Here is a 25137-nt window from a genome sequence, read left to right on the forward strand (position 1 = left end):
ACCGTGACCAAGTTTATGAAATTATGAATAATAAAGGGCGAACACGAAATTATTGCGACACCGAAAATATCATGCCAATTTTCTTATAATGTTTAAAATCAAACCAAAATTTTAGCGTAGTTTTAGACATATATTTACTTCAACCATCAAAAGAAAAGTTAATCGATGGAGCCTTGAGTGTAAAATTGAACTCATTTTCGCTTGGTGCCCTCCATCAAAGTCTTTACAGTGTCATCCGGTTCCAGTTTCTCAGTTTTTTTTCCATTTTCTTAACATGTCCTTCTCGTCTATGACTGTCTTCTTGCTCTTCCGAAGTTCCCGCTTCATCATTGCCCAGTAGTGCTCCACCGGGCGCAGCTCCGGACAGTTTGGCGGATTCATGTCCTTTGGAACAAAATGGACAGAATTGGCCTCATACCACTCCAGGACACTTTTAGAATAGTGGCATGATGCCAAATCTGGCCAAAATAGCGGAGCTTCGTCGTTCTGCTGCAAGAACGGCAAAAGGCGCTTCTCGAGGCACTCAGATTTGTAGATCTCGCCATTTTCTGTGCCCTTTGTCACGAAAGGCTTACTCTTCAGTCCGCAAGAGCAGATGGCCTGCCAAATGAGATATTTGGAGGCGAACTTCGACATTTTCTTCTTCTTAAATTTTTCGTCCACGTAGAACTTGCTCTTGCCGGTGAAAAACTCCAACCCCTGTATTTGCTTAAAATCGGCTTTTATATACGTTTCGTCGTCCATCACACAGCAGTTATATTTTGTCAGCATCTTCTCGTAGAGCTTCCGTGCCCGAGTTTTAGCCGTCGATTGTTGCCGCTCATCGCGGTTTGGGAAGTTCTGTACCTTGTATGTATGTAGTCCAGCTCTCTTCTTTGCATTCTGGACGTAGCTCTGCGACATGCCGATCTTTTTAGCCAAATCACGGCTTGAGATGTTGGGATTTGCTTTAATCATCCGCTTCACCTTTCCCTCCGTCTTTTTGTTCTCCAGTCCCGGTTTTCTTCCAGCTCCTTTGCCGTGGTCCAACGTAACCGCTCCTGGAACCGCTTCAACACTCTGGAGACGGTTGAATGGTGAATGTTCAACATTTTTCCCAACTGCCGGTGCGACAGGTCAGGAAATTCCAGGTGTTTGGAAAGAATTTGTTCTCTCGACTCGCGTTGGTTCACCTCCATTTTCGTTGAATCGAAAAACACGACTTCGAGTTTGACAGCATGTAAACAATACACATCAATGAGAAAGTGTGCAAAATTTGGTTGATTTTTACCCAATGGTAAAAAAGATATGCCCTGTTGAATGTGGCTTTAGACCTCGAATTCATAAAATTATATGTGTTTCCGCCGATATATACTTGTCGTTAAATTCGAATGTTTGTTGGGGTTACCGTAGTTGTTCCCTGGACATGATTAGTTTTTGTTCTGATCCTTGTTTCTAATGTGGGAATACACAGCCGACAGTTAAACGATGTTCATTATTGCAGAAGCTTATTCGCTTAGTCTTCTTATCATCGTGATATTTTATTCATAAGTTTACTATCGGATTTTTCTGTTAGAGTATCATGATTTATGTTCACGATTGCAGGAGCTTAGTCGCGATTTTCGCAATTTCTTTTCACCTTATCGTGATATTTTAGTCACGAGTAGAGTGATTCATGTTCATGATTTCAAGATCTTAGTCACGATTTTTGATATTTTTGTCACGAGTAGTGTGATTTATGTTCCCTCTCGCAGGTTGATGGGATTGACGGTATTGTAAACATGATCAAGCCACAATAGATTCAATAGATTTAGGACATTTGCTTTTTTTAGTTTCTATTTGCACCAAGTTGTACTACTAGAGGTTAATTAGTTCTCATGTTAATAATCCACCAATCATTATTACTCAGGATTTGATTTATATAAGAAGCCCGCTTCAAGATGTTGATTTCAATATGCCTCGATAGTGGTGTATCGAGGAGGCCGGGAGGGCTGATATGAGCCTTTTTCTGTTCTATACCTTTCCTCTATTTACCCGCACATAACCAACAATCAACCAGTAACAAATAGATAATTGCGAAAGAATGTGCTATGTGTGATGGTTGGCTATTCAAGTATTAGTAGTGTTTAAAGTACTAATGTATGTCTTTAATATGATGATCATAACTTCAGCTGTATCTTGTACCTGTCTAATCTATTACGTCTCTCATATATTGTCTTTTATTTCTTCTTTTCGAGTTCTATACTGCCATTCTACACCCGCCTTCAGCTGGGTCAGCAAAGATGGTGATAGTGAACGTCTTAACACTCACAAATTCTCAAACGCGGTCTCAAGCGGGAACTTACAAAAATGACCTCGCGCACGCGATTACGAATCGGTCACGTCCGGAAGTCTGTCCTTGAACCTAGAAGCCTGGGTCCATGCCTTCAACTGGACCAATTAAAAAAATACGCTCATACCTATTAGACAACACGTCTCATAGCGACAATACCGGGAATCCTATCGATATAAGGGATTCCAATCTCTGCCAGAGTTTAAACCGCACACCGAAAATTTGATAGCAGACCCACGTTCGCGCGACCATTCGGCAACACACGCAAATATGTTACGAAATCAAGTCAGCGTACAACCTACGCCCACGTACTCGCAAACATGATTACACCCCGGTAATAAGGTGAACGTCTCAGCGCTCATAAACTTAGCAACGCGATCTCAAGCGTAAACCTACAAACTCCCGCGCTCGCGACATCATGAGTCGGGATCGTCCGGAAGTCTCTATCTTCGGTACCAACAGTCTAGGTCCATATTAATTAATAAAAAAATTGAAAGATTAAGAAAAAATAACTCCCATATCCACTAGACAAAACGTTCCATGGCGACATGACCGGGAACTCTAGTGATATGGGGTAACTCACTCCCTGTGAGAATGTGATCCGTACACCGAAAACTAAATGAATGACTGTCCGTCAATATGTGAATGGCCACAGGGTTTCAAAATCAAATTTATACAAGCTAAGTCACATACACGCGAGCACACGCGACAAACACGTCGACATACGAACGCTTAAGCCTTTCGCGATCATCCACGCACACCTATGCCCGCGATCACGCATACTTGATAACACTCCGGTAATTATGTGAACGTTTTCGTACATACGAAATTACAAACGCGGGCTCAAACGCGAACCTGCAAATGCGCGAGATCATGAATCAGGCACGTCCGGAAATCTTTACTCTTCATTCTAGCAACTTAGATCCATACATTCAGTTGGACCAATAAAAAAAAAAAGCTCATATCCACTAGACCACGCGTTCCACTGCGACATGACTGGGAATTCTATTGATATGGAAGAACCAACTTTCTTCCAGAATCTGAGCCGTACACGAAAAAATAAATATCAGATTCAAGGTCGGCGCGCGATCATTCTAGAATACACGCGAATATGCGAAAGACACACGGTTATAAAATAGAACCGTACATACCAGAACCGTACAATGAATATCACATTCAGAATCACGGCCCGCTACAGTGTTTTAGTGGGCGCCATTCACCTGTCTCGTCTGCAAATTGTAGTATGTGATTCTGACGGGGAGCCCTTCCGAGAACCTAGCTCTACAGCTTCAGTAGGACAACTCTCGAAAAAAAGAGTAGTGTGATTTATGTTCTTGATTTCACGATCTTAGTCACGATTTTCGTAATTTAATTGCACGTTATTTTCATATTTTATTCTAATTTCAAACTTTACACATGGAGTGATGTGACTCATGTTCATAACATAAAAAGTTTTATTAATATATTCGTAATTGGTCAGCGTTAGGTCAGACCGGACTAAGTGACATTCTATTGATTACGAGAAAAACGAGTTGAAAGTTTGAATCGCAGCTTCCTTTACATTATAATTCGAAACAAAGTTTTGCCATAATTCATGCTAATTGTAACATTTTACCATTCCTGCAAAAATGAAATGTAGCTGAAGAAATTTTTTATCCAGTGCTATCATCTCATTTTTTGATATTTTGCAACTTGTCCGGTCTAACTTAGCACCGGCCAATATCTCTTCGCCTTAACGCGAGCTGCTATTTTTTGGTTTTTAATAGTTTTTTTTACTCGGAGTAACGTGACAATATGAACAGGAACATAAAAATGTGACTGATTCGCGGTGCTTTGTTCTGTGAAATATATCACGAACACGATTTGTGGCTCTGTAATGGTCGATTTGTGGTGCATCTAAACCTTATCAAATAAATAACGATGTTCGAGGCACTTACAGTGTCATAAATATCGATGGCACTCATATGGTGATGGTATACTAGCGCCGCTATCAAATCAGTGGGACATGTACGAAACAAGCACTTTCTGTCAGATTGTCTCCGGACTGGACCGTTGAATGATCCGGATTCCGTCATGGAAATACATGAATTTCCACGATCTTAAGGAATTGATTACAAAAATATTGTGCATTCTGTTCAAGTCATTAGCAGATTTGTAGAAGTTTGGAGTCGTCCTGAGAACTCCATTGGTACGCATACCGTACTATCTGAAGCATATAAGAAATTATATACCCCATTATAGGCGATCGTCCTGACACTAAGGGCATGTTCAGGAGCGTTTTATTTTGTATAGGGCTTTCAAAGAAGAACTGGAACTGAAACATTCACATCCCCAGCAGAGCGTTTTGTTTTATAATTTCGAACAGTTTTGTTTCAAAATTTAAAACTGTTATACGACTCCGTTCTATTTATTGCTGATTTTAAAACACGTTTAGATCTGTGCTTTAAATACATGCAAAGTTTTCAGCACAGACACTTAGACCCTATAGACTGGGGAAATAAGTTTGAATGCAGTAACACTGAAGGAATGGTGAGACATGAATTTTAAACTGAAAAGAACATCCGCTAAAACTGCTGCTAGGGACAGCAAGTTCTAGTTTTAAAATTTTCAGTTTTATATTATAGAACTGTCAAAATTATGAATCTAGAACTGAAACACTCCTGAACATGCTCTAACGCTGTAGCATCAAAAATGCGTCAGATAATCTTGATTGAAACCCTTCGACACAAGTTTGACCGTACCAGTCAGTAACGCGGGTGACGTCATGTAAACAGGTTTGGCATCTTTGGTTGATTCTCCCTATTAACAAGTCGGGGTCGGATCGGGTTTCTCAAATTATAGTTTTTCTGTTTCGGGTCGGGTACGGGTTTTCAAATTTTGAAACTCTCGGGTTCGGGTTTAAAAAATGTTCATTCTCGGGTTCGGGTTTTTCAATTTTGAAATATTCGGGCTCGGGGCGGGTTCGTGGTTTTCAAATTTTATAATATCAGGCCCGGGTCCAATTTTATAGCTCTCAGTTTCGGTTTTGAAACAATTGAAACTCGATCATCCCTACTACTTGTGCCTCTTACTAGCATCTGGGCTTAAATGACATTTCATGAAATAGTGCATGAAACAAAAATGATTCTACGAATAGTACTCTAAATTTATGAAATAGTTCACATGAAAATTTCATAATCATGTTGCATGAAATTTAAAACGATTAGAGATATATTCTAAATACCACAAGCATCCAAGATAGATCGTAAGTCATGTAATCATGAACTAGTTCACGAATTCATGAATAATATTTCATGATTTTGTAAACTATTTCACGTGCTCGAATGGCCAGTCGTGACTATTGTACTAGCAATCATGAACCAGTTCACGAATACATGAGTATTTGATGATTTTGTGAATTATTTCTCGAGCACGCTTATTGGATCGCGACTATTATATTAGGAATCATAAATTAGTTCACGAGGATTGAATGGATTCAAGAATAAAATTCCGAGTTTCGTCCAATAGTCCTCGAGAAACTGTCCCAACTGGTTTGAATGTGTGAGCTATTGTTCCTAAATCTATGAATAACATAATGAATCAACCTTTGGTTTTATGAATGATGTTCATAAAATTATGTACTAGTTCACGTACATGTTAATGACATGGCGGAAACCGCGAATAAAGTTCACAAAACAAAACAAATATATCTACCAATAAAAGTGTTACGCGAGCGTTACTGAAGGGGAATGGAACATTATTGTAAAATACATGATTTTTGTTCATGGTGTCGTTTTTACGTGACTGTTCCAGAAATCAGGGCCCTTTATTTACTATTTTGGGAACAATTTTTTTCCGTGAACACTTTAAGAATAATTATTAAATTATGTCACGTGAAAATTTCCCTAAATTTATCCTTACTCACTCCATGCCACATGTTGTACCACTTTTCTTTTTCTCCCCTGGTAGATGCATTATCCGATTAACTGGGACTGCAACAATTTGCATTTTCCGCTAAAACACGATTTATATGATTTCATTATACAATTTCGAATATCGAATAAACCAAAGATATACCCATAATTGGCATGCTTCCATGCCATAATAATATTCCGATACCCTCGGGGAAGAAGCTCCGGAGTATCGGCATAGCCGAATTCATGTTTTATTAAATATTTAAATACGTAGTTGTTCGAGGTTCGCGTCGTTTTCAGCTAATTGAAATGAAACTTAATATTCAACATTCAATAGCTAGCAAATGATGGAACCGAAACCGAACTGTGCACTGAGTATTCAACCGATTCAGCCGTGCTAGCTGAAAAAGTTATGTTGGCTACTGCTGGGAATGCATTGGATGGATGGAAGTTATGCGGAAACCGAAACCCCTGGCGCCGTGCACATATTTATGAGCTACCAAGTCGACCGCCACCGCAAATTCGGCATTATCGGGATTAATCTTTTATTATGTGTTTTTAGATCGCTTGCTAGCTGAGCTCACATTTTGTTCAATATTTGCACGGTAGTGATGAGCACGAGTTTAAATGGATTTCGATTCGCTTCTACTTTCGAATTTGGTTTCTATCTCTATTCACCTTTTCATGTTGTTTGTGGGAAACATGAAAAGTTACGTATGTGCTTCCAAAAGAACATTTGATTTTTCGCCGAAAATGATCTTAAGCTGGACGAAATTCATCACTAGAATGTTATGCATGTTTCCAAAAGAACGTCACGGTTAATGTTGGAATAAAAAAAAACATAAAAGTCGGAGAACCCACATCCAGTTCGAGCAATGGCGAAGGCTGAAAATAAGCTTAGTAGCAGAATGTGCGACTGTTTAGAAACTACTTAAAATTATGATTAAATGTTTCTAGCAAAAGCTAGTTTTTGTTATGATTCTTGTTTATAATTTGGGGATACACTGGCTTATATTAATTATATTAACTAAAAGATCCGACATTTAAACGATGTTCATGATTTCAAGAGCATAATCGTGATTTTAGTAATTTCTAGTCACGTCATCGTGATATTTATTCCCCGATTTGATTTATATTCATGATGTCAGAAACTTTGTGACGATTTTCGTATTTTCTATTCATTTTTCTGACGAATATTCACGTTCAATATTTCAGGATCTGAGTCTGGATTTCCTTAATGTTTCTTTATGTGATCGTGATATTGTAGTCATGAGTTTACAATCGGATTTTTCTGGCAGAGAAATGTGAGACGTGTTCATGACTTCAGGATCGGTTTTCATAATTTATATACATTTAATCGTGATATTTATTCTTGAGCTTAATATCGACTGTCGCGATGTGCTTTATTGGGTTACCTTCGGATTTTTTACTTTAACATGAACATCGATCATGAAAGTGTAACCAATTTGCGATATTTTATATTGTTAACCATTTCACGAACGCGATTTGTGACTTTATTATGTATTTATTTTTATTTCGGTGCTCAGCGCAGTTTTCGTTTTCTTTCCTGATATCAACGATGTTTAAGGTCCAAATCATCATCATGATCATCCCATGGCCGAATAATTTGGGTACTCCGAATCATGACCGAATGCATTTCTCGATCTTGGGTCACGAGTCTCCTTGAACATCCTCCGCCCGCGCATCTTCGTCGATTGCTCACAGCCAATAAGTACGAAGTTTACCCCGAAGTCGATAAGCCTTTCCAGGTCCTCTGCTGAGTATAGCTCTAATCGATCGCTCTTTCGGCATTCGCACTACATGCCCAGCCTACTGCATTCTACCATGTTTTATCACCCTTTCAATGTCAGGATGTTTGTATAATCCAGTGCTGAATAACGTGGGTTGAATGTCGGATTGTATAAAGCATACGTCTTTGCCGAAATCGTAAAAACTTCTGGAGCTGTGTGACCTCGAAGCGAAAATGTTCTTCTATTCCTTTGAACATTCGTCTCGTCGAGATTCAATCAAAGTTTGCTGTGGATTCACGTGAGCTGTTTGCAATTTTTTTCGCCGCTGTCTTTTCTGAGAATAGTATCTCCGACTTAGATGCCTTCGATGGATGTTCCTAAAAACTTAGCAGATTTGAGAACATTTTTATTCACACCCGACATGATTGTTGCCGCTGCATATAGGTTGAAAAAACCGTACTCAGCGGGACCGGATGACATACCAGCTGTCGTTTGTGGTCGTTATGTTGCTTTCATAGCCGAACTTTTATGCAGTATTTTCAACAAATCGTTTGAGAAAGCAACACTTTCGGAGATTTGGAAGCAGCTCATGTTCCCGGTTTACAAGAGCGGTGATCGTCGAAATATAAGAAACTACCGTGGCATAACTATCTTATCGCCAACATCCAAGATATTTGAAATAGTTTTGAGTACCTTCATACTTACGCGCACCAAAAGCTACATCTCCACCGACCAACATGTGTGTATGCCAGGATGATCCTTAACTTCCCGTCAACTTGCAATTCGCAGATCGAAGAAAATGCACAAATTGATGTAGTATATACCGACTCAAAGCAGTTTTTGAACGAAACGACTATCGATACACTAAAAAATGTCAAGGTTGGGTGCGTCGCACAGCTTTGATAAATGGCTGAAATCTTACTTACGTGATGTAGTCCTACGTGTGCAGCTTAGCTCTTGTGGTTCTTCTCAGTTTACTCTGGGGTCCCACAGGGCAGCAGCATAGGTTCACTAATGTTTGTGCTGTTCTTCAACGATGATACTTTGCTGCTTGGATTTGGATACAAACTGGTTTACGCTAATGACTTGAAATTGTACCTTGTAGTTCGCAATATCAACGGATACGTTAGGCTTCAAAAGTTTTTGAATACATTCGTCGGCTGGTTTTGTAGAAATTGACTTATTGTTAGCATCGTTAAATGTCTGATTATAAATTCGGTACTTTACGACAACTGGAGCAAGGGGCAAAGGCTAAAGAGAATCAATCATGTTAGCTAACTTGGCGTCTTGTTGGATGCTAGGCCTAATCTTCTATCTGTATCGCTCAGCTTTAATCACGAAAGTATCTCGACAACATGGTTTTATATCCAAAGAATCGGCCGGGATTTTAATGGATCCGCATTACTATTCCTTAGTTGGCCCACTACTCAAAAATGCCAGACTGATGCCAGTCTCAAGTCCTCATCAAATCTACGTATTGGACGTGTGAAAAGAAGACTTGTTCGACGCTCTCTACGAGGGCTGCGGATTTCTTTGGATCTACGACCCTACCCAGATAGATGCCGGCTAATCGGTCTCGACTCATTAGAATGAAGTAGAAAAAAATCAACAAGCAGTATTTGTGACGAATGTGAACACCGAAATCGACTCTTCGAAGATACTATCCCTTATTGACTTCCGCGCTTCGCAACGACCTCTACGCTCAACTGACTTGCTTCAACCTAGATTTCATCGTATGGTGTTAGGATTCAATGATCCGACATCAGCATGTATGCGATCTTTCTCTGTTCGCTTTTGGAGAATTGTCATGCAAATTTGCCCAAAAAATATCGCGATGTTCGTTTTTAGAATTAAACTCTTTTTTTCATTTAGGCTATTTGTTGTCAAATGAATTAAATGAATAAATAATCAAAAAAATAAATAAATTCTTTAGTACAGCTCGTAGTTCATGCATCTGTGCCATTTATCATTTTCCACTGCACCACCGGGTGAGATCATTGAGCACACGATAATCCGCTTCCTCGAGCACCTTGTCTTGTCATAGTTTATAGTCAGTCCATAGTTATAATCAATTGTAGTCTCGCAGCCTCCTTTTTGAAAGGCAAAAATGCCTCTTCCACTGTTCTGCGATCAACTGCGATCAATGAAATCGATGGCGTTCGAGGTGGTTCTAATAGTTCTCTTATATATACTGCTCATACGTAAGACTGCCCAGGTAATCAATAAGCATGCTGAATGCATTTTAACTGCTACTTGATAAGCGCTTAAGTAATTTCAAATGCTGTTTTAAAATCGCTTTTAGCAAAATATGCGGCTATATTATTGCTGTACCATGTAAATGCTTTTTACTGCGTTTTACTTTGTGCATTCAAAATGCTGCTTACTGGCAAGAAGCTTTTAAACAGTTTTTTTATTGCTGATTAACAACAGTTATGCATAACGAATGCTGGTATACTGCAAGAAGCATCTAAAATGCGAGGTTTATGCTACTTTACTACATACACTAATGCTTTACTACATACACTAGCACAACACAACTGATGAATTTTAAGAACTAATTCAGGAAAGAGAAATAATTCCAAATTTTGTGAAAGGTTCCATTGAAATTTCAAGACCATATGCAGAGATGCATGATAGTGAAAATGAATTGGATATCTTCCAAATGTCATAAGCACATAAAATAGATAATAAATAATATACTATGAATTAAGAACCTACTGACGATTCTATGAATAAATTTTAATGATTTTGTGAACTATTTTACGAGCTTGAGCGGTTAATTATTATTAATTATGCTAATTTGTTAGGAATCATGAACCAGCGCACGAATAATATTTCTTTATGTGTGACCTTTTGCACGAGCACGAATGAAGAGTCGTCACTAATATATTAGGATTCATGACCCGTTCACAAAACCATGAACATTGTTCAGAGTTCAGGTTCACGTGAAAATATTAGGATCATGCAAATTACATATTTTACGAACTACATCATGAGGGTGGAATTTTAAGGTTTTTTTGAGCACGAATGGTAGATCGTGACGAATATATTAGAAACCATAATTTAGTTCACAAAGTTCGAATAAATACATGAATAGTATGACGAGTTCCGTGAAATAGTTCACGAAAAAATATTCAGACTGCTAACTATTTCACAATCACGAGAACCAGCTGATGATCAATCATGAATTAGTTCACGTCGTATACCGTCGAACTGTAAACAATGTTTCCAAAGCTATGAATTAAATCATGAGTCAACCTTTAGTTTATGAATAATGTTCATAAAGTTGTGAACTGGTTAGCGTAAAGGTAAAAGATTTGGTAATGACATAGAGAGATTCCATGAGAAAGCGGTCAACCATAAAATATGACCATCGGCAATTCGAACAAAACTTTGTTCGGTTTATAAATCTCCACGATTTCCTATGAAAATTAGAACAGTTTGACACAACTGCAATATTTCAAAAGGGCGTAGAATTTTTGCATGCATAATTTAAAAAAACGGTTCGATTGTCGTATTTTGTACTGCACAACGATACAAAAAGAAGTTAAAGGGAATGAATAGTTCTGCGCGAAAAAACATGGATGGCAGGTAATGTAATTGTAATGTTTTTAAATTTCTTATTAGTTTGAAGGTAAAACTCTTAGTACAGAATATGCTTCTAATTTTGAAAATCTCCCAAATGTGATAGTTTTCGAGACATTCGGGATTTTCTTTTAACAAACACAATTAATTCGTGCAATTATGCCCTTTTTATAAGTTATTCGCATTTCTCGATCATGGGCTATCAACAATTAAATATCTATCGTTATAAACACAAAAAAATTTTTTTTAGCTTGTTTGGATCATGGAAAAGCTATCGACTTTTAGCATATCTTTATGATTTTGCAGCCAAAAATACAATTTTCTTAGAGAACATTATTCCCAATGCAATTTCAAATCCAAATTCTCATTTAAATGTTTCATTCATTTTCAAAATATTTTAATTTTTTTTGTTGCATCAAAATCAATTATTTTGTTTTATTGCGACGCTTTCAAAAATTGTTCGTGTTTCTTTATTAATAAAAAAATAAAGTGTGCATAACATTTCGTGTAGCTTTTCTTTTAACATCAAGTCGATGTTGTCAACCATTTGCATTATATTTTATAATAAGTTTTGTCTGTCAATTTGTATGAAATTTAAAAACATGTTTGAAGTAATCGTTAAAAAAATTACTGACGATTTCTCTATCATTCAGTCACTTTTAAAATGTTTTCTTTTCTCATTAGGCTTTTGTTCACACAAGATAAAAATTTCTAAAAATGGGTTCGTTGTAATTTAATTTTTTAACTATAAATTTTGTGTTGAAAAAAAAGCGTTATGCAGCGTTACAGAAAGAAAATTAAACATAATTTTAAAACACATGATTTTTGTTCACGTCCTAGTTTCGTCACGCAAAAACGTGATTGTTTCAATATTCATGGCACTTTGTTCACGAATGTGGGAACTTTTTTTCATGTATGAATATGGTTTTTACTTCCCTAATATTCTCTTCTCCTCCATTTCTCTTCCAATCAGGAAAACGATGAGACGACAAGGCGAATAACGTTGAGGGAAAGTGCCAATTGGACCAATTTACTCTCATTCTTAGTTGTTCTTTTTAAGGGGGTCTCTTCGATGTGAGCCCGAATTTCGAGCGTTTCTACCAGGATGGATTACAAAGAAACTACTCAAGATATTTTAATGTGCTTTTTATTGTGTTAGTCAACTCTTTTTCTTACAATTTGGAAATTTAAAATGTTGATTTCTGTACAGTCTCGACGTTGAAGCGCCTGTAAACGCGACTCCGCAAAAAATGCGCCCAACTTTGTGCCAAGCTTTCTCTGGTTCAAATGGTTCAAATTATGGAAAAGAGCTATATTTTTATAATTGGTATTCCATTGACTGTAGCCCAACACGAGCTTTATAGATAAAATACATATTTCGCAAAATTATAAATTTTCAAACAAAAAAGTCACAAATTATTTTTACTCAGAAAAGGCTGTTAAAATTAAAAAAATCCAAAAGGTTCGGGTCAAGTGGAAAAGTGAAAACTCGTAATCACCCGATATTTTAAATAGAAAATAGAGAAAATAGCGTGAAATGTAAAGTTATACCTTTTTTTACGAACTGTATGCTATTTATGTGAATAACTTTAGGTGTCGTTGCGGGCGTGCTACGTATTTTCTACAGAAACTCATTCAGAGTAGTAACGAAACTTTCCTTCCGAACTACAAATAGTTGTCGAACGTCTCATCCGAGTGTATGTTCAATTGCGCCTATTTTTACACCTAAATGATTATATTATATCATCACTCAGGCGTAATCCTCCGCAATCCGAACACGTCATCTATCGTCGATACTGCACTGCGATCTAATCGTCGATAAAAACGTCGTCTAGCGTTTGCAAACCTAACATTAGACATCTCCAACCACAAGACAAGTGGGAAATCTTCCCACCCACCCGTCAATAAACTTTCATTCACAATTTCCGAACGCTCCTGCGCGTTGCTTCCTGCTTGCTCGCCCCTGTCATCCCCAGATGCCATACGTGTGGGGGGTGGGGGCAACTGTCGGAGAAATTCAATGGACGCTCCCAATTTGCGAATGATTTATTTGCTTTTCAAAAGATTTCGGGTGACATAATTTATTTCCTCCCTATCGGACTGTCCTGGAACGGTTGACTATACATATATATTTTTAGACGCAGTGCGACGTTCCGAGTGTCAGAGGAAGTTGTTGGAGAGAAAGTTCAAAAAGTGATTTTAATGAAAACGATCGATCTTTCCTTTGCTGTATTCTTGTCTAATCGATGAATTTCCAACCGGAGCACTTCTTTCGCTTCACAATTTGCACTAACAAGGACAAAATTGCTCGATTGAGCAGAAACTTTTGTTCGTCAGATGATTTTGATTCGAGCCAACACTTCCCATCTACCCTTCATTCACACCATCATCAAAACGCATTCATTAGCTCAACACTAGAATAGTTTGTAGGAAACTCTACTCTCCATCGTCTGTAACAGAACCAATTAGATAGAACAGCACTATTAAGTCTCACGTAGTTCTCATCCTAACCCTGTACTAAATCACACCCACTTAACCGGTTAGTGAAACTCTACTAATGATATATCTCGTTCTCTCCCGTTCCATCGAATGCTTTTTTTCCCTTCTTTTTCTCCCTCATTACAGACTATGTTAACTGCCATTTCGATGTCTGCGATTGCCACGAACGGGGTGGTACCTGCGGGCGGGAGCTATTTCATGATATCGAGGTAAGTGGATGTGTCCGTAGTTCGAAAATTTCAAGAACCAAAACCGCTCCGAGCCGATTTCCTTTCTAATTAGCGTGAAGCAACAATAATTCATCATTCCGGTTCCGGGTTTCCCCCAAAAGATGGCGATGACGACACTGTCGTAGTCGCCGAGCATCAACCAACCTACCAACTTGCTTAATCTGAGTTTGCGTTTTTCGTTTAACTTTCGTGGGCGTGAAGCGGATTTTCGGCGATAAAGTGCCGGATTAGACTAGCAAATTAAAGTGGCTGGCTGGATGGATGTTTCGCTCCGGGCTGCTGCGCGTTTGATGATGGGAAGCTCATTAGTCCCAGAGCCTAACGGGATGGAAAAGGAGCACGGTAATTTTTGTGAATGAAATTGCTTACCTAAGCAGACGGATATCCAGCTCATGACGACTTCCGTCTGCTGGGACAACAATGGAGCTTTTAGTGCAGAACAGAAACTCATCAAAACCGGAGAACCGGAAAGAATTTTTTTATATTGAAATAAATTCCACGTCGAGTGCGGTAGCTCATTATACAAACCAGATGCCTAGTTGTGGAGTGCTGGTAGATGACATTAAAGATTGCTTTGAAAATTCATGTTGATAATTAGCTAACCGAAAACATCGGTACTGCATTGGGGTATGTTGTTGTTTCTTTTTTCTACGATATTTTTCGAAACCGCATTGAGTTAACTCGATCACTATTCGAATAAAAGTGAATATTTCTTCACCCCCAAATCTGAGCTTACAATCTTCACAGTATAAAAGAACACTAAAATAAGGCGGTTATTTAAAAAAAATGTAATAAGCCTACCGGAACAGTAATAATCTTCTCTGGGTCGCATGTCTGTAAAACAAGAGAATCTTCACGTTTCATCAATTCTTATATTGTACTTACGAACACTTCGAAACACTTTTAAAAGTGTATAGCTTTTCGTTTGTCAGGGTGTTGTAAACTATGCGTTGATGCATCATTAGGTCTTTAGCAAGAATTTTGCTTCGGAGGGGGCTTAAATAATTTAATGCACAATTTAAATAACTATTATGACTTGGAAGTGGCAACACTGGCGAATCGCCCGAGAATGTCTGTCTTCGTTCATGTTTTGTTTTGATTTTTCAGTGACAAAGAGTGCATAAATAATCTAAAAAAAGAATTAACCATTCACCAGATCTTTTATTCTGGTGGTTTGTGAAATTATCGCGAGACTAGTGCAATTATGCGAATAGTTTACATCGCAACATTGACAAGTGCATGCGTGTTTCGAGCCACTAAAAGTACACCAGTTTCTACCGTTTGGCGTCTGCAGCACCATCTGAATATGACTGGCTTGGGTTGATCGATAATAGAGAAGATAGTCGCCAAAATGTCATCAATTAATGAATTGAGAGCCGGACGTTGGTGAGATCGTTTTATGTTATTTTTCGACACATACATATATTTGATCAATCTTTTTAGCTTATATTAATGAGCCCTGAAGAAAACCCATGCAGCTAATTCGTGATGTCGATAGATCACCATGCAACCTAATGCATGGGTTTTTCAGACAAGTTTAGCAAAAAGTTGTTTATAGTCGGTGAAAGACCATGCTAGTGCAGCTTATCAGGAATAATTTTGATAGAAACTGAATCAAAAGTCCCCTTTATTTATGTTAAACTAATGCCACTCTTTGCTAGCATAAGCCAAGTGAATTTCTGTTGAAAGCAACGCAAGACAATCGTTCGTCCATTTGCCTTTGCGGAAACCAAATTGTGTATCTGACAGTAAACCATTTGGTTCAACCCACTTGTCGAGCCAAACATCATTTTCTCAAACAACTTTCGGATACCGGACAGCATTGCAATCGGTCGATATGAGTTGTGGTCGGAGGCTGGTTTTCCTGGTTTTTGGATGGCGATGATCTTCACTTGCCTCCAGTCATGAGGGATAATATTACCCTCAAAATTAAATAAATTCAACAAGCTTCTCTTGGCAGATTCTTTAACTAGTTAAATTTGATTCTGTCTGACCCTGGGGCTTTATTGTTACATAATAAGAGAGCAAGTGAAAACTCCACCATCGAAAACGGTGTTTCGTTCGAGTTATCGTGAGTGGACGCAGCGCGGCAGATCTTCTATGCCGGGGCGGAATCCGGGCAAAATCGAATATCCAACGGTTTGAATATTCCACGCTCTCGTTAGTATTGTTTCAGTTTCGTAAGCGCCGTTCCGTGCCCCCAAAAAGTGTTCATCGATGTTTCTCTCTATAGCCTATCGACGAACCGGCGCCAGTAGCTACGTTTTTTGGCTTTCAGCAAATTCTTCATGCGCGTTTCTGCCATCGCGTACTCTCAGTAGCTGGCTGGTATCCCGTCGTCACGGAAGGTCTTATACGCGGTGGCCTTCTCCGCGTACACGTCTGAGTATTCTTTGTCACACCATGGGTTGGGAGGACGCCCGCGAGAGTTCGCATCTGGTACGCGTTTAGTCGGAGCTTGAAACGCAGTATCGAGAATCAAGCCAGCCAGAAACCCGTACTATTTCTCGCATAGCTCTTGTGTGGACTCGACTTTGCCGGATATCGCGGACGCGTAGTTTTTCCAATCGATATTCCCTGTGAGGTCATACGAAACATTGAAGCCTCAGTGCGGGGAGGAGTTTTGCAATCCCCAAAAGTGCTCCTCCACAGGAGTCTTCTCGATTCTAGGGAATAATATTAAAATCGTAGAAGTTCTATATCTGGAGTAAGCCATGTTTCGCATAATGCAAATACATCGCATTTCAAATTATTTGTTAATATTTTGAAAGAATCGATTTTCGGGATAATGTTTCTGCAACTCCACTTCTGAACAATGAGTAGATCCATGACCTCGTTCGATGAATTAACCATCAACGAATACAATCGCTGAACGATGGGACCATTTCGCAGTGAACTGCATCCAAAATCTTTGCTGCGGAGAGAAAGCTTATCAAGATGCTTTTAAGAGGTTCAGAAATATTTTATGCTGTATAAATACGGTCAACAATGTCGGAGAAATTTACTAAGCCAGCGCTGGTTTCTTTCTCTGGCTGAGATATGAGAACACTTGAGGTTTTTGATATCGCTGGAAGCGACTTGCTTCGGTTTTGCACCAGTACTTCCTCGAATAGTTATGACGGCGCCGGTGATTGTGTGGTAAGCGTGACCGCCAGTAGGTTCTGGATTCAATCCCAGCCGAGGTCGATGAAATTTTTCTGAGGTGAAAAAATCTGTAATTACGCCTTTCTTCGGAAGGGAAGTAAAGCCGTTGGTCCCCGGTGCATGATTTGATGGATCAATATCTAGGCCAGATAGTGGAGTCACCTCTCTGGCGTCGATCATTAAGAAGTAGAATCCATCTTCTATACTTACTAACAAATATCCTCCTCCCGTGATACTTGTGACGTGCGCAGTAGTATATACGGCCTCTAGCAAAAGCAAGTATCGTACTAATATTCCTTCCCTTTCCTTCCGCGATCTACGTTCGGGCCTGGCCGGCGCCTGTATTGATCAATAAACACTTTCGGATTACCAGGAGTTGCACATTCGCTGCTCCCAATCATAATTATCTACTTATTCCCTGTGCAACTTCAGCTAGTCCAGATCGATAACGGAGTAGCAGTCAGGGGTGTTCGCACAAGCTCAAGCTGAAGTACTTCCTCGAGTAGTTTTTTTCGCGGGACCTTGAACAGACACACCTTCTGGCCTTTACCACGAAGCTTGTGGGAGGAAATGTTCCTCATTTTTCTATCGCTTTTAGGCACAGCAGAAGATGATCCCTTCTGGGGTTCATCACAGTCGCCTTCGTCAATAGAAGTGTTAGTATAGGGTAACGAGGGTATTTTGGACCAGTACCATATTGCGATCAGATATATTGAAATTGTTTTCACAGGAATCATCAATTTGATTCCCACTGCATTTCGCACAACGAGCCTTATTGCTACAATGGGAAGCTGTGTGCTGTTGTTTGCAATTAGTACAGTTCATAGCCCACGGCACAAAAAGGTGAACAGGTAGACGAACCTTGTCAAAAAGGAGGTAGTTAAGTAAAGCAGAACCGGCAAAAGTCACCCGATAAAAGTCTGAGTTGACGTATGTTCTCTTCCCGTCAGCTTCGACTGATGCTGAATGTAAATGTTTGCACTCCAGTATCTTCACAGGCTTAAGCATGGGGTCTTTGAAATAGCCAGTCCCATGTGTCAGCAGGTCCTCGCAACTGAGACTCGAATCCGAAACGACGCCGCAAACTTCAACCCTATTGGCTGGTATATACGCTATGTACTCCTTCGTAAAAGGCCCCTACTGTTTACCACCACCCGAAACTTACATGGGCCTATTGCCCAGAGCAAACTGGTACTATAGACAACGAAGTGTAATATTATAGCGATATTTAAATTGTGTATATAACGTATCCAGACGGTTTACTAGAAAAAAACACCGTGTCACTAGTAATACTACTCACCAGAGCTGCAAATTTTCAATAGGTTGTTTTGAACTTGAAGGAGGAACAAATCTCAAATCATGCCCTACTATGTTCAATTCGCAGTTATTCGTTTGCATCATTCATGCAAACATTCGAGCTACTCAATCATTTTCCATTCATTTTTAATTTCATTGACCCTCTGAATATTTCTCTAGCGGGGTATTGACTAGGTTTTTCAAGCTAAACTACTCTGAACATCAGGAATCAGAACATACTTCCTACTGTTTATTTAAGCTTGAATACACGAAACATGTCAAACATTTAACTTAAACTGGCCCCTACAGAGCAGATGACAACCTTGGCTGGTGAATGAAAAAGTATCAATTTGAAATGAAGACATACGGTTTAGCAATGAAAATCTCGCCAACTTGAAAGTGAATGATTAAGGTAAGCTTTAATTTGAATCATGGTTGGGGTGAATTGAACTGTATGTTGCCATTTGAAAATAAAAATTTGCATCACTCCTACTCACTGGCCGAATAACGGTAAACTCGCAGAAACACAACAGCGGGGAAAAAATGCTGAAACCTCGACGAGGCGGAGAATGCGCAAGGAAACCTTGGCAGTGGATTAGCACTATGCTTTGCAAACGTTACACTTTACGGACTGGAGAGATAGACTGATCGATCTGAGAGTCACAGAACGAATGACACACACAATTTAGTTATTTACTATGACTTTAGTTGTCCGATTAAATAATCACTAAAAACTCAGTGAAACATAATATTTCGACACGAATTTATAGCTGACCGTGTCAGAGTATGCCCAAAAGAAGTAAAAATTGAAATTTTCAAAAAAAATTCTGATCTGGCAGGCTATTTTTGAATGTGGTGAAAATAGTACTCGCTGAATAATCTCTGAATCAACAGACGACGGAATATACTGTGTCCTACTTGTCTAGGGCTTCCTAAACGAGCAACCGCGGGTACTCGAGGACGGTTTCGGTAGAGTTTCAGATCGTACTACCCTCAGAAACCTAGCGTAACTGCCGAAAGATTACACAGAGTCAACAAAGCATGTATGGGTTTCGGGTTGTGCAGACGAACTTTCGGCAAAACTAGGGGTTTCAAACTCAAATACATCTATTGGATTTATACGATTTCGTTGTACGTCCAACACTGTCATACGGATTCTTTGTGGTGTGGCATAGGAGGAGATGGTGACGATCCTACCATTTGTCAAGACTGATGCACTCACGACAACTCCGACTGCGACTATCAAAGCTGTACTAAATATTAAACCTCTTCATATATACCCAGAAGTTTCCCTCTAGAGACTCCTATCTGGCTATATAGAAACACAAGCACATGCGCAAGTATCCTGAGCTTGAGCTTGTGCGACCACCCCTGACTGCTATTCCGTTATCGATCTGGACTAGCTGAAGTTGCACAGGGAATTAGTAGATAATTATGCTTGGGAGTAGCGAAACATCTGTCAATGTGCAACTCCTGATAATCCTAAAGTTTGATCAATACTGGCGCCTGCCAGGCCCGAACGTAGATCGCGGAAGGAAAGCGAAGGAATGGTTAGTCCGATACTTCACTAGAGGCCGTATATACTACAGCGCACTCCACAAGTGTCACGGGAGGAGGATATTTGTTAGTAAGTATAAAAGTTGGATTCTAGTTCTTCTTTACCGACGCCAGAGAGGTGACTCCACTATCTGGACTAAATATCGATCCATTACTCATGGACCGGGGACCAACGGCTTTACTTCCCTTCCGAAGGAAAACGTGACCACAGATTTATTCACCTCAGAAAAATCTCAACGACCTCGGCTGGAATTGAACCCAGGCCAACTGGAATGAGTGGCAGTCACGCTTACCACTCAACCACCGGCGCCGTCGCAACAACATGCGCAAGTATCCTGTTACACTAACGGCTCTCTGATGGAGAAACGTACTGGTACTGGTATCTACTGTCGTGAAATGAGATTGAAACATTCCCACTTGCTAGAGAGACGCTCTTCAACTCTTCTCTCAATTGATTCGGTGAACAAGTAAATGCGACTGTTATTCCTCAAAGACGCCCATAACTACAATCAGAAAAGTACCTGCGTCATCCCGACTCTACAAATGGTTTCGCGAAGAGGAGTGACAACTCACGATATTGATGATAATTTCTTAATCTATTTAAATAGTCAGATTGCAATCTTCTACGTGGAATGTGATGGTCGAACTCGGTTGACACTCTGTTGAAAGTCCGCTGCAAACCAATGATGGCACCGTTAACTCCTTAGTTAGTCCGGCGAAGAGGTAATCGGAGGAATATATTATTGCGAAGGGCACGAGGGCGAACGTTCATGTTTATCGTACTGAGAAACTCGGGGCAGTCAATTCGATCATGCAAAATATCCGAAATCGTCATAGCACGAGATAGGTCTCGCCGCACTTGCAATGTATCGAGACCAATAAGCAAACCACGACTTTCGTAACTTGGCAGCTGGTGGGTGTTGCTCCAAGGCAATCGAATGAGGGTTCCACACAACTGAACAATATTTCAGTCTATTCTCAACCACCAAAGGCATAAGTCACAATGCCAGTGTGCTCTCTGCTGCTACCCAAGCCAGCGCAAGCAGTTGCTTTTTTCTTGTCTAACGAACAAAGGGAACCGTTATTATTATTCTATCAAGATGACTGAGTCTCATCAACAAAATGTAATTCTTCGGGCTAACACGGTGGCCATCGACTTCCGGTCTTTCCGCATAAGACCGAGTATTGGTAATGTGAAACATTTGCTATGGTTTTCGGATGTCAGCTTCATCCAGTTGGAGAGATACATTTCGCAAAACAAATTGAAACACGTTCTGGATTGTGACGCCGCATAAATTAAGATCCCTGTGTATATGGATAACGGAAACGTGGAAGTTAAATTACATGATTTGGCACTGCGTACTTGCAAAGTGGCCATTAAAAGATTCATGTAGTTTTTCGGAGAAATGGAATCCATTACGGAATATACGTGGAGGTTCCTCCATTCCCTCCTACCTTACCCTGCAGTACACAACAGAAGGGGATGATACCATTATACAGCGAACTCTATGTACATATCAAGGACAAACTAACACGTGCCAGTTCTGTGAACAAACGGCACATTACGGACAACCCTGCCCAGAAATCGCTAAGAAAAGCTCATCTACAGAAAGAAAGGCCAACACTCAGTCTCCAATATCATTCCCTGAGCCACAAACGGTTGCCAAATTTGTGGCTGCTGTTCAAGCAATAATAACTGCGAAAGCCACGTCAAGTACCACAAATTCAACAGCTAATACCATCAATGAGGGATCAGTCTACTTTCTACTTCTGCCCAAGCCAGACGAAAATTTCAATACCAATACCTGAACCACAAACGGTTGCCAAATTTGTGGCAGCTGTTCAGTCCATATTGACAACTGCCAAAGCAGCATCCAGCACCCCTGAAACCACTGTAAGTAATATCGGTGATGAATGTCGACGGATTTACAATGGTCACCCGTAAGTGCAAGAAGCAGGAAAGAACATCTGGTCGCGAGCACCAAGGCACGGTCCCCATGGCGCAGTAGGCGCACGAGATCCAACGGACAAACAATAATATTTGTTTTTATTTTTATTTTTTACATATTGTAAACACATAAAAGATCCACGGCTCCGTTAAGCTACCGCTATGAGCCGTGTCAAATAAATGAAATAAAAAAAAAATCAATGAGGGAGCTACTAGCAATGACGGAGGGTTCACGCTCATGACCCGAAAGGGAAAGAAGTTAGGAAAGGGAAAGAAGTTAGGAACAACATCAAGGCAGTAACCCCAATGATGACCCGGACATGTGCGAGAACGACAGAGATACAAATGACCCCCATGATACGGTTGACGTGTATGCAAATATTTCCCCTACACGAAAACGGATCTGCGCGCGCATTTGCAAGTCGTGCGTACGGGATCGATCTTAGCATTAATTGTTTATTATTTTTATTGTTTACACCATGTAAATATATAAAAGACCCACGGCTCCGTGAAGTTAACGCCTTGAGCCGTGCCAAATAAACGAACCAAAAAAAACTAAACAATATTCCAGTGTTGATCGAACGAGTGTTCAAGCAGTAAATATCTGAAAAGTGCTTAAATATTCTCAATATGAACCCCAAACAGCGTGATGCCTTTGCGACAATATAGCTGATATGCTGTTTAAACGTCAGTTGTTCATCGAGAAAAACTCCGGGATCTTTGACACAATTCGCTCTGTCAATCAAGGATTCAGCAAGACAGTATCCGAATCGAATTGGCGTTTTTTCCTCGAGAACGTAATGACGCATTTCTTGGGGTTTAGGGTCATTCGGTTGATTTCACACCGTTGCGCAAAGGTTCAGGAATCAGAATATATTGGCTCAAATGGCACGTTCCCCGGACGTAGTCGGGGATTTGTGCCTTGCGCAAAGGTTACCAGTTGGCGTTGAAGGAAAGCTGCATCATCAGTATTCCGGATTCTGTGGTATCACTTGTAGTCGACAGCGAAAGACAACCGTGGTCTTTCCAAACAAAAGTTGACGTCGTTGAAATACAGAAGAAAAATCAATGGCCCGAGATGGCTGCCTTGCGGAATGCCACCACCTTTTTTTGAACTGGAAACATGAAGGAATATTTCCAGAGTTCGGGAAATACTCCGGTTGTTAGCGACAATTGAAACGGATGATAAAGAGGTTCAATTAGACCTGCAGATCATTTATTAAGAATAATAATTGGTATGCCATCTGGGCCTGCCGTGGTTGAAGCCTTCATTTTCCCAATCGCCAATTGTACCATATTATTGTCGATATTGATAGAGTTCAAAGACTAGTAAAATTGAGGTACATTGAGTGCCGCGCGTGGGTCGGTGCATATTGGTATATCTATCTTTTAATATATTTGCCGCTTAATATATTTGCACGCATGAGTAATCACCGTATGATGATTTCAAAATCATTTTATAGCAGAAACTGGCTTCACATCATTTGGGGTAGCTCAAATATCAATTTAAAAGGCTCTGAGCTGATGGAGTACATAAGTAGTACAAATTTTCATAATTTTAATATAATAAACCGACCAACTTTTGCGAAGTGCGGAAGCGAGGAGGTGTTAGACATAACGATTTGCTCCGAAAGAGTATCGCATGAGCTGGGCATCCGGTAGGGTCTGAATGTAAATGCACCATCTCTGTCGGATCAAAAATTTATATTTTAATCATCTTGATGATCTTGAAACTACTTCAGTTTGTAAAAAATTGTTAACAACATTTTAGGATTTTTTTTTTAATTTATGGATATGGAAACTTGAACAAATGATGCCGTGTTTGTGAGTATAACATACTATGACATGTCATTGAGCAAATGTAAAAAAAAAACATATTTTATGAAAATATCAGCATGTTTCGTTTGCACAGATAGGTGAATGAAACGGTTTTTTGATTATCCGAAATCGACTATAGGTGAATGCAATCGGGTCTGATAACGGAACCTCATGTCATTTGATATGTAACTGCCCTGCAGTAATACAATAGCGTATCAGGATTGTTGGTCCTACTTACAAAGATGAACCTGCCTACAGCGAGCAAAAACTCAAGGATAAGTTATTGTTGCTAGCCCAGTGTGCTAAAGGCTTTATCAGTATGGCTCCTAATTCCATTGTGCGTGTAGAATCTTGGCTGTTTACTATTTTTTGTTATGATTGTATTGTGTTGTCATTTTTTTATTACTCTACATTTTTCTTTCATCTCCATTCCTCTTCGAATCAGGAAAGTGATGAGACAATATAGTAAGGCAAAAATTTCAGGATAACAAGGGGAACGTGCTAATCCAGCAAATATATTCTGATTCCTGATTTCTGATACCAGATCCCCAACCACGTTTATGTGATTCAGTTAATCATTCTAAATAATTCGTACGAAATCGCGTCTTTGCGATGAACATGCTCTGAGATATTTACGATTGAAACATTCTGCTGGTGGTACATTTAAGCTTTTCGCACATGAGGCGATAGGATACAAGCCACAAAAAATATTCACTATTGTTGGATTATGTTCTACCTTTCCCAACACTGTTGCTGTTGTCGCGTTGAAATAGGTAAACCAAAATCCATTGTGAACATTTTTTTTTTGGCGTGAGTCCTGTCGCCTCGTGTACGTACAGCTTTACAGTGTTGAGAGAAACAATAAATTCCAACAATTTATTCAAGCATTCCATATTAAAAACATGATTATAAGACACTGTGTTAGTCACAGCTTACTCAACATTGATAAGGACAGGATTACTCTTCAGTGTTCTTACCTTTCTTAACATTACTTCAAAACTTATCTTCTATTTTAAATATTTCATTGCAAAACTTCTCTATTATCTGTTTGAAAGGACAGGAACAATCCCAGCCAACTGTAAAGCAAAAAGAGCAAGTTAAGTGC

General features: G+C 39.6%; 1 protein-coding gene across 9 annotated transcripts in view; it reads left to right on the forward strand.

Annotated features, from left to right (window-relative positions):
• Nucleotides 1-25137, forward strand: part of LOC131693203 (solute carrier family 12 member 4) — a 666250-nt gene that overhangs the window by 504092 nt on the left and 137021 nt on the right. For all 9 annotated transcript variants that reach the window (XM_058980844.1, XM_058980846.1, XM_058980845.1 and 6 more), the window contains one exon: nt 14166-14248. In XM_058980844.1, coding sequence (XP_058836827.1) covers nt 14166-14248 — 83 coding nt within the window. The remainder of the gene's footprint in view (nt 1-14165; nt 14249-25137) is intronic.

The sequence above is a fragment of the Topomyia yanbarensis genome, chromosome 3, assembly GCF_030247195.1.
Source record: "Topomyia yanbarensis strain Yona2022 chromosome 3, ASM3024719v1, whole genome shotgun sequence".
NCBI classification, from domain to species: Eukaryota; Metazoa; Arthropoda; class Insecta; order Diptera; family Culicidae; genus Topomyia; species Topomyia yanbarensis.